Source organism: Bufo bufo, chromosome 3 (assembly GCF_905171765.1).
Source record: "Bufo bufo chromosome 3, aBufBuf1.1, whole genome shotgun sequence".
Classification (NCBI taxonomy): domain Eukaryota; kingdom Metazoa; phylum Chordata; class Amphibia; order Anura; family Bufonidae; genus Bufo; species Bufo bufo.
Window position 1 is genome coordinate 125,784,112 of NC_053391.1, and position 17,481 is coordinate 125,801,592.

The 17,481-nt window shown below is 42.3% G+C and overlaps 1 protein-coding gene across 1 annotated transcript in view; it reads right to left on the bottom strand.

Annotated features, from left to right (window-relative positions):
- Nucleotides 1–6,941: 6,941 nt before the first annotated feature.
- LOC120994760 (protein ABHD15-like) overlaps nt 6,942–17,481 on the bottom strand; it is a 52,819-nt gene continuing 42,279 nt past the window's right edge. Inside the window, exon 3 of the mRNA XM_040423555.1 lies at nt 6,942–7,780. Within this exon, the coding sequence (XP_040279489.1) occupies nt 7,240–7,780 (541 nt within the window). The 3' untranslated portion in view covers nt 6,942–7,239. The remainder of the gene's footprint in view (nt 7,781–17,481) is intronic.

Consider the following 17,481-nt stretch of genomic DNA (forward strand, 5'->3'; position numbering starts at 1 on the left):
GCTTATTGTTACAAACACTTAATCAGGGCACGTTTTTTGGATTGTCTCTCGCCTGGACAAAAGTCCTGGAGACTCACTTATCCTAACCCATCTTTTGAGGCTTGGGAGAGTGTATTGAGGAACATGGGTTTGGTTTCTTTAAGTTTTAATCACATAGTTGTTCAGTTTAATATTATGCACAGGATATATGTAACGCCGCTGTGGCTTCAGAGGCGTGGATTATGAGATAGCTCCAACTGTACGCGTTGTGGGAGCCCAGATTCAGACTATTTGCATCTGTTTTGGGATTGCCCCCTTTTAGATGGTTATTGGGGAGCAATACACGAGTTTCTTGTGCGGAGACTGCAGCTGGAGCTCCCTCGCCAGCCTCAGCTATGGATCCTTGGGGATCTCTCAGTTCTAAATGGCCAGAAGCCAGAGCAGTGCCTTTTGATTAGGGTGTTGTTTGTGGCCCGTCTCCTGATCTCTAGGTCTTGGTTTGAACCTACTCCTCCTCATGTGAGCCAGTGGCTGAATTTAATCAACAAAATCAGAGATTATGAGGCCATTCTGTACAGGCAGAGAGGTTCATATGATAAATGGCTCAGGATTTGGGCAGCATGGAATGGGTAAAAGAATAACTGAAAAGTCTTATGTGCATTTCCCCCCCCCCACCCCCACCGATTATGGCGGCGTTTTGGGGGGAGGGAAGTGGGTGGCTGGTGGGAATGTATGTATCCTGTTGTTCCTAATTTTGTAAGTGTTGAATAAAAAGATAAAAAAATAATAATAAAAAAATATATATAAAGAAATGGGCGGACATAAAAGGCTTTTATAGGTGTGGCCATTGCAATAATTGCAAGTCCACATCTTTTACCCAAAAAACTGTGGTAATTACATCAACCTCTAATGGATACAAACACACAATCACTGAGTTTTTATCATGTGACTCAACCGATGTTGTATACATCATTGAATGCCCTTGTAGATGGCAATATATTGGAAGAACTAAGAGGTTATTGAAAAAACGAATAGCGGAACATGTTTCAAATATTAGAAAGGGGTTTGAAAATTACTCCCTTTCTAATCATTTTAAACTTGCACATGGTCAGGACCCTTCAGGACTCAAATTTGCTGCCTTAGAGAAAATATTAAAAGAATGGAGAGGAGGAGATCACATTGGTAGGATGTCGAGAGCGGAAACACGAACATTTTTTGAATTCAATACACTCCTACCAACAGGTTTAAATGCAGAATTTGAGCTATTTGGTTTCTTGTAGAGGTGGGGTGGTTGCCACCGGCCGATGCGGGACTGAGCTATATTTATATGTGACAGGTCCTCCCTTAGCCGATGGCACCCACCTCTATTATACGACACTTCCCCTTGAAATCATTTGAAATCATTCTGAATATAGTATCTCAAATGAACCCACTGAAGAGATAACAATAACAACAAAGAAAACAAGAACGTTATTATGATATGTGGATATTCAACACATGTGTGATAATATATATAATATCCCATTTTATCAACGATTTGGATTTTTATTGATTATTATTAGTGGCATTATTTTTTTTAAAAAGAATAAAGAAATGTTTTAGGTTTTATACTTTACCTGATTATTATTCCCATTTTATCTGTTCATATTAAGCATTTATATGTTTTTTGCGATGTTTTTTTTACTAAAAACGCACACTGAAAACGCATTGATATCGCATAAGCGTTTTTTAGATAATTTGCGTTTATTATGCTGGATGGAAAACGCAACAGGATAAAGCTCAACTATGGGTGGAATGCGAAATAAATAAGAAATAAAAGGACATCCGATCCAGGTCTAATCCATTCTACAGTTTGATGTGGGCTAGATCAATCCCACAATTTGTATATCCCATTTTCCCTATATAAGGATATGAACATGGAGGACAGTTTAACCACTGAGGAAGGGGCCACTTAGAGCCCCGAAACACGTTTGGTTTGGATCCTCCTGTACAACACAAAGACCACCGTTTTATACTGCCTTTTTTATATTCATGGAAAAATATCGCAAATATATTCCAAGTTCGTGATATGCTAAGAACCGGAAATTCGTATAAAGCCACTGGCCCCAAGATAAAGATCACTGCAATCGAGACTTCTTCGACATCACAGTAGAAACCAACACTTCCGATATACTACATACCTCTGGTGAAAATTTCGACACTCACATGAGTAAGCAGGAGGCCTGGTGCCTGGTGCAACTACCACGACGCCGCAGTCTATACACCGAAATCCGCCCGTGATCTACCTGGCTTGTGAGTAAAGGCACCGTATAGAGGATAACTAAAATAATTGTGTTGGTTGTGAAGTTGATTGTTCAGTTTGACTCGAATATTGATATTTAATCGATTGATACGGTTCTAAGAACATTTGAATATTGACAGTTCACATCCGCAGAATTTTTATGCGAACATTGTTACCATTGTGAAAACGCATGAAATTCTATGTGATAAGAAATTCTATGCGATTATTAGATCGAAGGCTATATTGCAGTAAGAACAGATTTTAGATGGATCATCCCAAAAATCAGGTCTTATTGGAGAACATGGTTTTAAAGTCTGGCCAGACCTCAATTCTTTTACATAGGTTTTTTGTATTTATTGTGAGTTTTTATAGGTTATATGCATTTACTGTGAGTTTTAAACATTGTATATGTTTACATATGTTTTTTATCGTATCTGACTATTCTAAAAATTAAAGTGCCACTTACTCCAGGTATAGCGAGTGCCCAGCCTCTTTTTGACAAGATATTTTTTTCACCTTCCTTATATTATTCTATGTGTGAATGACAGCAGAAGCCATCTGATGAATAAACTGCTACTAACATCAAATTATGTTCTTCACGGACAGCACACGAATCCACTGGTTTTAATGTGTTTGTTCACTTTGGGTCAGTGGAAAAACAACGGAGGCATGAACTACTTTGGTCCTTGATGTGGAACAAACACGTCCATTGAAGTTCATGAGTCGGTGAACCACTAACAGAACATGGATGGCATTCATGGCAGATTGGCCATAGAGCCTACGGGGAAAATTTCTCTGTGGCGCGATGCCTAGGGGGCCACTTAATCCCTCCTCTTGTCTGTTAGCAAGGTTCATAAAGATCTGATGCTCTCAGCATAAATTAATGTAGGAGCATCAGGCACTTATGCACCTGGCCAGTGGCCGCAGGTGCCCTCCTGAATTTAATTGAATTGCCATTCTCAGGACAATGATACAGCTTCATACTGTGGGGCAGAATTTTGTGCTGCACTGTGGTATTTGGTTTCCTAGAGGCAGTATTTTGAGTTGCACTGTGGTAGTTGGTTCTGTTGGACTGGTATTTGTATTTGTTCGTATTGCTGGCCTTGCTTTTTTCTGCTGTCCCAACCTTCTGTCAATTTAAACCCTCCTACAACATGAGGGCACTTTTAGTTTTTTTTCCAGGGCTACTTTAAGTTCCCAGTCCGCCCCTGATGGTATCTGTGTTCTGCCAGTGGTTTTTCACTTACCATTCTTAGGAGATGCTCAGGAAATCTCCTTTTCAGCCTATCGGTGCACGTGGAAAATGGATGACAAATGCAGGGCAAAAAACGAACGCATGGACCTTTCACGGACATCTTCATGGATAAAACAATCATCGTCTTGTCATGGATGTCATCACAGACACAGATGTGTGAAAAAGGCCATAATCTGCCAGTCTAAGTGCTCCTTTAGGCCATATTCACAACTTTGTGTTCTTATAGGTCTGTATTACTCGGATCTGTAAAGGCCCATGGGATAACTGACCCAAACACACAGCATCACAGGGATTTATGATGCTGTGATTTTAGGTAACTTAAACCCACAGTCAGGTCATGACATAATACAGATCAGTATTATGGATGGCACATGTATTTTGTGAATCTGGGCTTAGATTTATTAATCAGAGTATTAGGGTGGATGGATATCAGAGGGAGTTTCTTTTGGCATCAACATTACTAGTCATAGGCTCCTTCTGATCTCTTACGGTGTTAGAAAAATGTAGCCGAGCAGACTGTCTAGATGTTATCTCTCCCACAGGAGTAAGGAGAAGATGTTAGTTGTGATTTATTGAGCTGATAAAGTGTCTATGTATGCCAGCCATTACAAAGGAATTCAGCAAAGCAAGTCAACCGCTGAAGTAATTAGGTTGGTTTATAAATATGTCTTTTCAAAACGTGCAGAGGGAGCTGTGTACTAAAAGAAAAGCAATTTCTGGAGCACAGAGCATTGAAAATAACATTTAGTCCTCAGGGAGCTGCAGTAAACTAGCAGAGACAGTTTTTCATATGACTGTAAAATGACAGTCTTACCGTATAGAAATTCCTAACAGGAGCTGATAAATGAGTTTTACGAGCAGTTTCCATGGGGTTATACTTTGTTACGTTAGTTGTCAATGTAAGTTCAGATGAGGTCACATACTCTACTAAATGGGAAAGGGCAGTACTGCAAGTGAACTGGTCTCAATCCAGCCAGAGCCACTGTGATAAATTTGGTTCTAAATGTTATACAGTAAACGTTACAGGGAAATATGTACAGTATTTTTCACTCTATAAGATGCACCCAGGAAAATAAGAAAAAATATATTTTCCATCAGACCTCAAAGAAAACTCCCAAATCAGACCCCCATTCTTCATCAGACCTCAGATCAGATCCCCAAGTTTTATCAGCCTCATATCAGACCCCCCAGCTTCCCATCAGCCTCAGATCAGACCCGCCAACCCCAATCTTCCTTAGATCAGCCTCCCATCAGACCCCCCCTGCCTCCATCAGCCTCAGATAAGACCCAACAACCTCTGTCAGCCTCATATCAGACCCCCCCCAAGCCTCAATTAGCCTCAAATTAGCTCCCCATCAGACCTCCCAGCCCCCATCAGAATCAGATTAGACCCCCAATCAGACCCTATCAGCCTCAGATCAGACATTTCCAAAAAAATAAATAAACAAACTTACCTTGCTGTTCCGAACGGCACTGCAGATGTAGGAGACGCTGTGTGCATCTACATCCATAATGGTAACAGTTATTAGAATTCAGACTATTAGACACACTACTACTTTTCCCCCATTTTTTGGGGGGCAAAGTGTGTCTTATAGTCCAAACAGTATGCTATATGGCTAATAAAACAAATGGTCACTTACTACAAATGTAAATAGGAAGCTCAATATTTTAAAAATTTAATAGCTGGAATTTCAGAGGCATCTGGGATTCCATACACAAGGGCATGAAGTTTATGGGCCCGACTTATAGTAAATCTGTCACTAAAAAGTTGATCAGGGCAAAGAATTCCCCTACATTTTTCTGTTGATGGGACTAAAGGAAAACATATTTGTCCCGATCCTTGTATCTTCATAAATGCAATAAAAAAAATTGTATTATTAAAATGAAAATACATTTCTAAAAGGGATAAAGCCCCACGAGTAACCCCACTATGGAAAATTTTATTAATTCATCTTAAAAGACACTATGTGAATGGGTGAGTGAGAAGTGAGGATTTACAAACGGTGTGGCAGCATTTCTGTGTAAACATATTCAATTCATTCACTGGTACTGAACATCACTATAAAATTTTATACATTTACCTGGACTCATTCCATCAAACCAACACTGTTGGTATATAGAAATTCAAGACAACATCCTGTCAGAGCCCACACCATTAAAGGGGTTAGCCACAATTTTGATATTGATGACCTATCCCAAGATCAGCAGGGGTCCGACTCCAGGCACCCCCAAAGATCAGCTGGTTGAGGAGGCCACAGTGCTCATCAGAGCTCCAGTGAGCACTGCAGTCTCCTCACAGATTACCAAGCCCAGTGAAGTATACTATATAGAGGTTGTGCTTGGTATTGCACATAGACCACGTGACAGATGTACAGTGATGTCACTGGCCTAGGAAGAAACCCAAGGGCTCATGGAGTGCCGCGGCATCTTCCAACAGCTGATCAGCAAGTGTGCTGGGATCAGACATCCATTGATCAGATACTGATGACCTATCCTGAGGATAGGCCATCAATATGAAATTCATGAATAAGCCCTTTAAAGACATTTATCTCTGTAACAGGTTTAAAAACAGACAATACCCACCTAGTTGCTATGTGTGGCAGCTTAATTGTGCTCATTGTGACACATAATTGGGATAGTCAACTGCATATATTATCTGTGGGCTAAACAGTATACTACACTATCTAACTGAGCTGCTACTCATAACAGCTTAGGTTGGGTTCACATCACGTTATCTTAAGTTTTACAAAAAATGTATACATTAAAGGGATGCCTCAAACGGATACCATACAGGGGCATCCTTCACCATAGTTCCTTCGTAAAAAAAATAAAAAAGTATACATTAAACGGATGCCTCAAACGGATGACATTCAGTGACATCCATTCACCATAGAGTTCCATTGTAAAAAAAAAAAAAAAGTACACATTGACGTATACCTTTTTTTTACCAAATTCTGCAGGATGGAAAAGTGTGGTGTACTACACTTTCGTATCCTTTTTTTTTAATTTATTTATGTTAAAGATAGGGCAAAAACGTGATGCGAACCCAGCCTTATTTGCTGATCTTTGGTTTAGTGTCCTACAATGTTACTTAGATAAAATGGGTAAGAAATCTCAGAAACAGGGAATATTGAATGTCAGAGACAGCTTTTTGTGGCAGCTTTTGATGTGCTTTTCAAGGCAAAGCCAGAAGTGAGATGGAAGGGAATAAGAAATAAGGAAGGACTAAGGCCATATTTACAAACTTTGTATTTGGTCAGTGATTTCAATCACTGATTGTGAGACAAAACTAGGAGCAGGTCAAAAACACAGAACAAAAGCAGGTCTTTCCATTATACCTCATTTCTGTGTAGGCTCCACTTTTAGTTTTGGCTCACAATGACTTCACTGAAAATCACTGACCAAATTATTGAAGTGTGAACTAGGTCTGACTGTGTGCATAAGGCCTCATACTTCTCCTTCCTGTTAGATCTACTTCTGGCTTTGGCTTAAAAAGCTGCATCAAAAACTGCCAGAAAAAGTTGTCTGATTCCACCCTGTGTCCAGACCTTTAATTGTATATAGCATTTTTAAGAGGGATCTGTTCCCTTAAAATCTGAAAACCTAGATGAAAGCCAATGATTATGCACCCAAACAATGGCCTGTCTATAAAATGTCCATATTTGATGGAAATACAAGTATACAAAACAAATTCAATTTTAAAGTCCTAATTTTACTTCTTGTGTCATCTTGTGTAAGACCGCTGCCAGTTATAAATTTCATGGATGTTGTGAGGACAACTTTGTTCTTTTCTGCAGGAGACTCTATCCTGAAGTGACCTCTTCATGGCATTTGAGATGGTTCCTTTTCTCCTGGAGAGTCCTTTCAGCCTTTCTTCCATTGCAAAGAAGTCTACAGAGGACTTGAAAAAGTCCAACAGTGCACTGTGACTCCACATTGTACCCGACATATTATCCTTGATGAAGCCACAGTGACCACCATACTTGCTCAGCAACAAGAAAAAGTGGGGGTTTGCCTCAAAAAGCTCAAAGGGTACAGTGTTTTGGGCCTCCCCACGGATGGGATCATCCTGGCTACAAATACAAAGGACTGGAATAGCCACTTCATCAATGTCTCTTAAAGGGTCATTCCTTTCCCAATAAGTATCCCAGGTCAAAGCATTGGGAACCTTGGTCTGGCAAAACAAAGCTTCTTCAAGTTCCTTTAAAGTCTGACTCCCCAAAAGTCTTTCAGTATTTATAAGCTGTCCCAGAGCTGTGGCATATCTGCAAAGAAAGAGTGATGCATTGAGACAACATGGCAGACTTTACTATAAGTAAAAATTATCAATATGAACTGTAAAAGTCATATATATGTCAGTTATATCAAGGCTTCATGTCTACCCTCAGGTCATCTGTACTTTATAAACTACAGAACCCAGGATTTTTTTGTGGCTACCATTTATTAGTATGGTGGGACCCATACCTATCAGTCAATGGGGGCATATCCTAGCAATATGCCCCTATTGTCTGAGATGAGGCACCCCAAATACCACCTACTTGAGTTGACCCTGCCTACTCATGTTGAACCGCCACCATCTGTCAGTCAATCTAATCCACTACTTCATCTACCACTCCCCTCATGCTGGCCATGATAGGGAGTATTCTGACTTGGTGCCTAGGGCACAACCCTGGATATGCCTCTTACTCATCAATGTATCTTATACTTACCAACATTTAAATGCTGCCATCTGGAAAGTTTCAGTGTGCGATACACAACAGTTTTACTGACCTTTGCCACTCCCCTTTCATATGGCCATATCCCTTTGCCATATATCATACAACTTCTTATGATGCCTCACACCTCTTTTTGTGATGCACCATGCCCCCTCAATCCAGGTGGGGGTCGTGGCTGAGTTTTAGGACACAGCATCCCAGTGCCACATACAGTTAAAATGTATAGAGAGCAGCTTTCCAGGAGAACTCAGCCCTTTATGTGGAACTTGGGGGATATCCCAACTGTGAGGTATCTCTTTTTTCAAGGAGCATCCCAGACATTCCAGGAGGGTTGGCAAATATGATGTATTCTACTCCTTTCCTACTGACTTCATCAGTGCTAAGCAGTCCCAAATGCACTTCAGTAAGTAAAAGGTCACCCCTGAAGCATTTCTTAAAACAACTGCGTAAAAATACATTGCCATGTGTACTAGTGTGTATTTACTTTGAAAATGATAGGAAGCTATTTTCTTGGGTTTTGTAGCATATTACTCGGCATACATTTTTTAGATGGTCAAATACACAGCATTTTTTGACATTGCTGCAAATGAGGTGAAAGAAGCATACGCATATTGTTTTCTCTCTCCTAGCTGCAGAGGACAGAATCGAGAGGCCGATAGACTTCTATGAAGCCCGCCTCATGCAACGGGGAGAGAGCAATACATTAGCGCTTCTGTCCCCTTGTTCTAGAGAATAGCAGGGGTCTCAGCACTCAGACCCCCACCGATCACAACTCTGATATGTCTCTATGACATATTAAAAGTTGTGTGAAGAGTTAGTGATGCTTTAGATAGCCCGATTGACAATTTGAACAGCTTAAAGTAAACTTATCACATTGAAAATGCAGTGCAATCTGCAGGCAGCAGGTTATAGAGCAGGAAGAGCTGAGCAGATTGATATATAGTTTTCAGTGAAGAGATTTTGTACAACTTGTAATATTTTCCATTTGATTTCTGCTCATTCTGGGCTTAGGAGTCCAGTGGGTGGTCCTAATCAGTGACTGACAGTCACCTTTGTATGCACAATTATACAAGAAAGGTTGTCAATCACTAATAAGACTGCCCACTTGACTCTTATGCTCAGTGAGCTGGAATTTCAATGTATGAATTGAGTTATATTGAATCTTTTCCCATAAAGCTATACATCAATCTGTTCAGATCCTACTGCTCTATAATATAATGTCTAACCAGCACATTCAATGTGATGGGTACCTTTAAGGGTTCATTCACACGACCGTGCCGTGTTTTGCGGTCCGCGAATTGCTGTGTGCAGGACCTGCGCTTTATAGAAAATGCTTATTCTTATCCGGATTGCGGACAAGAATAGGACATGCTCTATATTTTTTGCGGGCCCGCGGAACAGAACTACGGATGCGGACAGCACACTGTGTGCTAACAAATTGATGGATGAGATCTGCACACCATGACAAGGAAGGGTGCTCATAGAGGACATATGTCGAGGCAATTGTTTGAGAGATTCTATGGCACACCAAAAAATCCAGAAATTCAACATATATACCAAGCTTTTACAAAGGTCATATATTGTCCCAACGTTTCGGTCCAACAAAGGACCTTTGTCAAGGGATCTGTCAAGAAATATAAGCAACAGATATAGCATTCCATATATTGTCAAAAATTAAAGTATATATGAGAAGCAGAAGTCAAGTAAAATGAGATAATATACGCCAATGATAAGTAAAACTACGCAAGCATTCAAACCTGCTACCCCCACATTCTGGCACTACACAGAATGCTTTATCCAATACAACCAAATGGATACCATGTATCACACCAAAAATTCTACATACAATCTGACAACAATGGCGCATATTATCTCAGGCACGCTCGAGCACTATTAGAGATAAGCTAGTTCGGGCAAGACATTGGACCCCTTTCCAAGATTCCCCATCAAAGTATCCTTAAGAACCCTAAATCAGGTACCTTCCCCTGTCTCCACTGTGCCCAATGGTCAAGTGTCATAAAAGGCAATGTGGTCACACATCCACATTCGGGCAAAAAAGACCCATTAGGGAATCTTCACCTGTGATTCCACCTATGTGGTTTATCTTATTAAATGCCCTTGTGGCCTGATTTATGTTGGTGAGACTACACAGCATGTAAGAGACCAAATTTCCAAGCACAAGTCGACCATTAGAACTCAACAATGGCTATTACGAATTCCGGACCATTTTAAGGAGTACAATCATCACGTTTCATCACTGCATTTTCAAGTCCTGGAGCAAGTATCGATTCCACTCAGGGGAGGAAACCGTACGTTACAACTAAAATAACGTGAATCCTTCTGTATCCATCGCTTGGATACTTTGTCCTCAAAAGGACTGAATAGAGAATGTGATTTTTTTTTCTGTAATTTGCAAAAACTATGCATATATCTAAATTTTTTCTTCTCCGTTCCTTTACAGATTAGTTAGTCTGGGTCATTATCCCTAATTAGCAGACAATATGGGTGAGATTCCCTTCCCCTTTCCTCCCCCTCCCCCCACTTTTTCCTTCCCACCCTTCTCTGTTCATAACCCTTACCTTAACCACCCCACACTCCAACCCCTTTCCCTTTATTCCCTCACCATCATGTATGCCTTACCAATTGACCATGTTATTTTCATTTTTATTTATGTTTTTGTTTCTGATTGCTCTTATATCAAGTTATATTATATGACATACTCTCTATGTTCTCTACCATATTCTTCTTTACGATCCTATACTTAATTCTGGTTTATTCACATTATTATCCTTCTCTTTTCCCCTTCCTTCATTATACATATATACTTCATAAAATTGATTTATTTCATATATTATGCATTAGATTTTTTCCTTTCTTGTATAATTATGCAGAAGTTATTAGTCTTGGTCTCCCTCCCCCTCTTTCAGTGTGATTCCTCCATAGTAACCACTATACTAGCGGTTCCCTTGCCAGTACAACCTCACATAGTGTCGCCCACATGTGCGTGCACTCCGGCGTAGTGACGTCAGCTGTGGGGCGCGCTTACTCCCAGGACACCATACACTTTATCCCTCTATTTTTAGCATGCACAAGTTCTTCCATTCCTGGCCTCAGGTAACAGTTGCATCTCTCAACTTCACCACCAATGTTTCTCCTTCTCACTCCCTAGACCCCGGACCCCTCTTATTTTCTAATTTCTTAGTTTTCATTCATTATTGTCTACACACATTAATTTTTACTTTGATAATCATATCTCCTTGCTTCACTGCCCTCCATCTCCCTAATATTTAGCTACATTAGATGCTCTCTTACTTCTTTCTATATACCTCGACATGCCTCATAATAGTACTTCTATGTAGTCAATCATATACTAATGTATATCATTGCCATTATTATGGAACTGTAGCGATCACATTTGATGTCGCTTGCGCCGTTCTTTGACGATTATTATTAGTTTCACTTTTTATCATTGGCGTATATTATCTTATTTTACTTGACTTCTGCTTCTTCTCATATATACAGTACTTCTATTTTTGACAATATATGGTCTTCTATATCTGTTGCTTATATTTCTTGACAGATCCCTTGACATAGGTTCTTTGTCGGACTGAAAGGTTGGGACAATATATGACCTTGTAAAAGCTTTGTATATATGTGGAATTTCTGGACATGAATTGATTGTATCAAATAAAACTTACATGATGGATTAAAATCATTATAAAACTTTTTTGGTGTGCCATAGAATCTCTCAAAAAAGCACACTGTGTGCTGTCCGAATCTTTTGCGGGCCCATTGAAATGAATTGCAGAACGGATGAGCAGGGGAGGACGGGCAGCCTTAGTCCTGGGGGGCAAATCCAGTCAAGTGGCCCATTTTAGCCCCGCCCATTATTAAAAGCCCCTCCTACATATAATAGGCCACTCCCAACAAACACTGTACAGCTGAAATTCTATTGTTGAGGCCTGTCTCTACACATCATACGGAGAGGGGAGACCTGTCCTGGCTGCACTGCCTGCTTCATATTATACAATAAACAGTAGGCTACAGCCAGGAAGCTCCTCCCTCCCCAGATCCTGCTCAAGGCTATTGGTTCCCCCCACAATCTGCCACCTGCCCGTGGCCTGCTGCCCCCTTTCGCCGTCCTCGCCCAGCTCTGAATCCTCCGTCTGCAAATGGCAGGGGGAGGAGCCGGAGCATCTCTTCTCCTACATAGCGCCACATACCTCTTACATCCAGTGATGTCACCTTTATTTTAGACGTTCTCTTTCTTTATCTTCTCCATTCAGACCAGGCCGCCATGATGATTTTTCTGCCATCTCCCGTCTCTGCAGAGATTGAGAAACGGACATTAGTTTCCCAGATTTCCATCATCTTCACATCTTCCGAACACCCTTTCCTGCCACCCCCAATACTATACTGCAGAAACAGTCCCCCTGGAAATACTACTACCACACAGATAGTGCCCCCAATACTGTGCCCGCTGTGCCCCCAATACTATACAGCAGAAACAGTCCCCCTGGAAATACTACTACCACACAGATAGTGCCCCCTTAAACAATTATTGGCACACAGTGCTCTAAAAAATAACTGCTCCCAGAAACTAATAGTATAAAGATAATGTCCCCCAAAAATAATTGTGCAAGCTGATACTATGCCAGGGTGCACCCAAAGTAACAGTGCTCCCCAAAATCCCACCAATAGAAATAATTCTCTGCCAGAGCACACTTAGTAGTAATAATGCCCCTATAGTGCCCTAGTAATCATGTTCCTCATAGCGCCCCAGTAGTAGTAAAGCTCCCCATAATACCCCCTAGTAGTACTAATTCTCCCTATAATATGACAGTACATGAAATACGCCCGCTCAGTGCCTGCAGTTGAGCTAATGTCCCCATAATGTATGCCAGTATTAAATACCCCTATATAGTACCCCAGTAAATTCCCTCATAGTGCTTCTCTCCCCCTTCCCCATAGTGTCCCCCATAATATGCCAGTAAAAAAATGCCCCTTCTTAGTGCCCCCAGCAGATGCCCCTATAGTGCTCATCTCCCCCACAATGTGCCAGTAAAAAATGCTCCTTCTTAGTGCCACTATATGCCCCAATAGTGCTCCACTCCCCCATAGTGCCCCGAAATAATGCCCCATAGTGCCGCACTCCCCTATAGTGCCTCCCATAATGTGCCAGTAAAAAATGCCCCCTTAGTGCCACCAAGTGCCATAGTGCCCCCCATAATGTGCCAATACAAAAGGCCCCTTTAGAGCCCCCACTTCCCCATAGTGCCCCCAAATAATGCCACTATAGTAACACCAGATGCCCCATAGTGCCGCTCTCCCCTATAGTGCCCCCCATAATGTGCAAATAATTAAAAAAAGCCCCTTTAGAGCCCCCAGATACCCTCATAGTGCTCCTCTCCCCCATGGTGCCCCCCATAATGTGCCAGTAAGAAATGCCCCCATAGTGCCAGCTCCTCCCATAGTGCCAGCTCCCCTCATAGTGCAAGCTCCCCCCCATAATGCCAGACCCCCATAGTGTCAGCCCCCCCATAGTGGCAGCCCCCCCCCATAGTGCCAGTTCCCCCATAGTGCCAGCTCCCCCCATATTGCTAGCTCCCCCCCCATAGTGCCAGCCCCCCATAGTGTCAGCCCCCCCCATAGTGCCAGCTCCTTCATAGTGTCAGCCCCCCCATAGTGCCAGCCCCCCATAGTGCCAGCTCCCCCATAGTGCCAGCCCCCCTATAGTGCAAGCCCCCCCATAGCCATAGTGCCAGCTCCCTCATAGCCATAGTGCCAGCTCCCTCCCATAGTGACAGCTCCCCAATAGCCATAGTGCTAGCCCCCCGCGAAGAAAAAAAAACAAAACTAATACTTACCTCCATCAGCAGCGATGCAGGCCTCTTCCGGCCTGTGTCCCTGCTGTGTGCTGCCCGGCTCAGGCGGCGCGATGATAATGACGTCATGGCGCTGCCTGAGTCGGCCTCTGATAGGCTGCAGGCATTAGTGCCTGCGGCCTATCAGAAGAACAGGGGAGGGACACGCCTCTCCCTCCCCTGCCCCACAGCACAGCACAGCCATCTGTATCGCTGTCCTGAGGACGGCGATACAGATCAATATGGAGATGAGCGCTTCCACAATGGAAGCGCTCATCTCCTACTGCCCGCCGCCACTGCTGCCCACCGCAATTACATCCAGGGCCGCGCCACCTGTGGTGATCGGCGGTTCGGCCCTGAGGAATAAAAAAAACTAATAATTTATTTATTTTTTGTTAAAGACTCAGCGGCCGTTTTTTTACGGCGGCCTAGGGGACAATTGCTTCCCTGCCCCCCGGCCCAGCGGATGAGGACCCATTCATACGGTCATGTGAATGAGCCCTAAGTCTGTAACATTGGGTAGGGCAGAGGCATGATATTTTACTCTGCTCCTGGAACCCAGCTGTCAGTGAAAGCAGGAGTGCTGCAATGTGATAGGGAACAGGAATCATCAGTTCTTTGTCAGCTTTTCTCCTGAGGTGTCAAACAACTGTGGGAACTTTAACTGTACAACTGCACATTTCATAACTTTCCTTTGGTTTGTTTACCGCTCCATCAGACGCACTTCCGAAAGGATAGAAATGAATGTTTATCGGTTGCCAGGTTACATAACAGGAAAAGACTAGGCAAAAACATTAAGAATATTTTATAATGAGGACAAATAATTTTTACTTTACTTAATTTTTGTTTAGCTAAGGTCTTACTTCTTTAGGGACAGGACATACATTACTTTCTTACAGCTGCATAAGGAGGTACTGTATTTTGCTGCACAATGACAGGCCTATGTCCGACTGGGGTGTCCAGGCCCACCAGTAAAATACAACATGGAGGCCCACTGTACGGCTACATGCAAATACGAGAGGGTGCTGATAAGTCCTTGGGTTTGTGATCTTAAAGGGGTTGTCTCAGTTCAGTAAGTGGCATTTATCATGTAGAGAAAGTTAATATAAGCTACTTTGTTATTATCCATATTGCTTCATTTGCTGGCTGGATTCATTTTTCCATCACATTATACACTGCTCGTTTCCATGGTTACAGACCAGCCTGCAATCCAGCAGGGGTGGTCCTGCTTGCGCACTATAGGAAAAAGTGTCAGCCTCTCTGATGGCCGGGACTGTGGGAGCGCACATAGGCTAGTGCTTTTTACTAAAGTGTGCAAGCACGGCCACCCCTGATGGATTGCAAGGTGGTCTGTAACCATGGAAATGAGCAGTGTATAATGTGATAGAAAAATGAATCCAGCCAGCAAAGGAAGCAATATGGACAATCACAATACATTAGTAAGTGCCTTGTACTAACTTTCTCTACATGATAAATGCCACTTACTGAAGTGAGACAGCATCTTAAATTTGTTTTTCCAATGACTTAAAAGCTAAATCTTTGCAATACTTTGTGAACAAATTTTGGCATAATCTCAACTTTAATTCTTACGTTACGCAGGTTTGAAGACAACATGGTGGAGTCTGCAACAGATTTCACTGCAAAGGAGAGCAGGGCAGTGATGAAGTTTCTGTTTCTGAAAGGGATGTCAACCAAAGTCATTCACAGTGTCATGGTGCAAACATTGGGCAACAAGTGCCCTTTGTACTCCATTGTGAAAAATTGGGTTGCCAAATTTAAAATCGGCTATTTCAACACAATAATAGAGACTGTTCCAGCGAATCTCCAAGGGTGACCGTTCCCGAAACCACAGACACCATCCATTACTTAATTCTGAAAGACCAACAAATTTCTACTTTGATGAAAGTCAAGGCTCTGAACAGTTCCAGAGAAAGAGTTGGATCCATAATTCATGATCATCTGGACATGAGGAAAGTGTCTGCCAAGTGGGTCCCGAAATGTTTGTCAGAAAATCAAAAGCGTGCCCAAATAAAAGCCTCCTGGGGTATTCTGCAGCACTGTCATCAGGATACTGATGCCTTCCTGTCTTGACTAGTGACAATGTTTGAGACGTGGATAATTATGTGCGATTCGGAATAAAAAAAACTGTCAAAAGACTGTGCAGAAGTTGTCATCCAAGGGACTGTATTCTGGGAGAAAGATGGGATACTGCTTGCGGACAACTTTAAGTGGTCTACTATAACAGCTATATACTACATAACACTTCTGGATAAATTGAAGAAGGCAGTGAAGTCAAAAAAGCGCAGAAAGTTGACAAGGTTTTGTGTTCTTGCACAACAATGCCTTGTCCCACACAAAGGCCATCACCCTGAACAAACTGGTTGACCTGGGCCTCGGGGTGCTGGATCATCGCCTGAACTGAAACACCTTAAGGGAAGCAAATTCTAATTAATTTCTGATAAAATGACAGCGGATGATGGTTTGTTGGGATAGTTAGAAGAGGTCACCTTTGTATGGAAGTCCATTGGCTCTTCTGCAATAAGTTGAGGTGTCATATTCCAGCAAAATTGTACCTCTTGAGTTGAGAAGGTAAGTAAAGTTACTGTTTTCAGCACATCACCCCTGTGTTGAATCTGCCTGGCCTCCATATCTTGCACTATACATGTCACGGACGTACCGAGACATACGGACATCCCGGCGACAGTGAGTGGCAGGAGATCTGTGAGACTGGCAACAGATGGTTTGATCTGACAGGTTTTCCTTGTGGATCAATAGTGTATGTGTTGTTTCTGGTAATGGCCACAGCCCTTGCCTCCAGGTGTTGCTTATGTGGTCATTTAACCTTCCTTATTTATAGTTGCTTCTCCCACTATGCTGTGCGGTTTATATCTTTTGTGCCTGTGGATTGTTTGTGGTTCGATCTCTGCTGAGTTCCTGGTGCTTCCATAGCCTCTTTGAAGTTAAGTCTTTCCTTTCCCTTTTGTATTTTGTTTGCGTTCTGTGTGTTGCATTTCCCTATTGTTTGTATTAGGCCTGAAGTAGACTCCTGTTCGTGCTTCCTTTTGGAGGAACAGGTAATCTCGTTCCTGCCATTAGTACCAGGGTCGTATAGGGCTAGATAGGACTCTAGGTATTCCTGCGTATGAACTCACCTACCTTTGGGATCTGTTTATACTGGTAGTCAGTCAGGATTTTGGTTAGGGTTTTCACTAGGAGGTGTCCCTCTTCCTTCCCTAGTTCTCTGCCTGATTCCCTGTTTCCTTCTTCCCTCCTATGCTCGGTGTGGTGTTTCCCTCCCACACCGTAGCGTGACAATACACTACTCTGGTCACATAAAAAAAAAAACACTGGACTCCATCTATTCAACATTATGGGGCACAAACTACA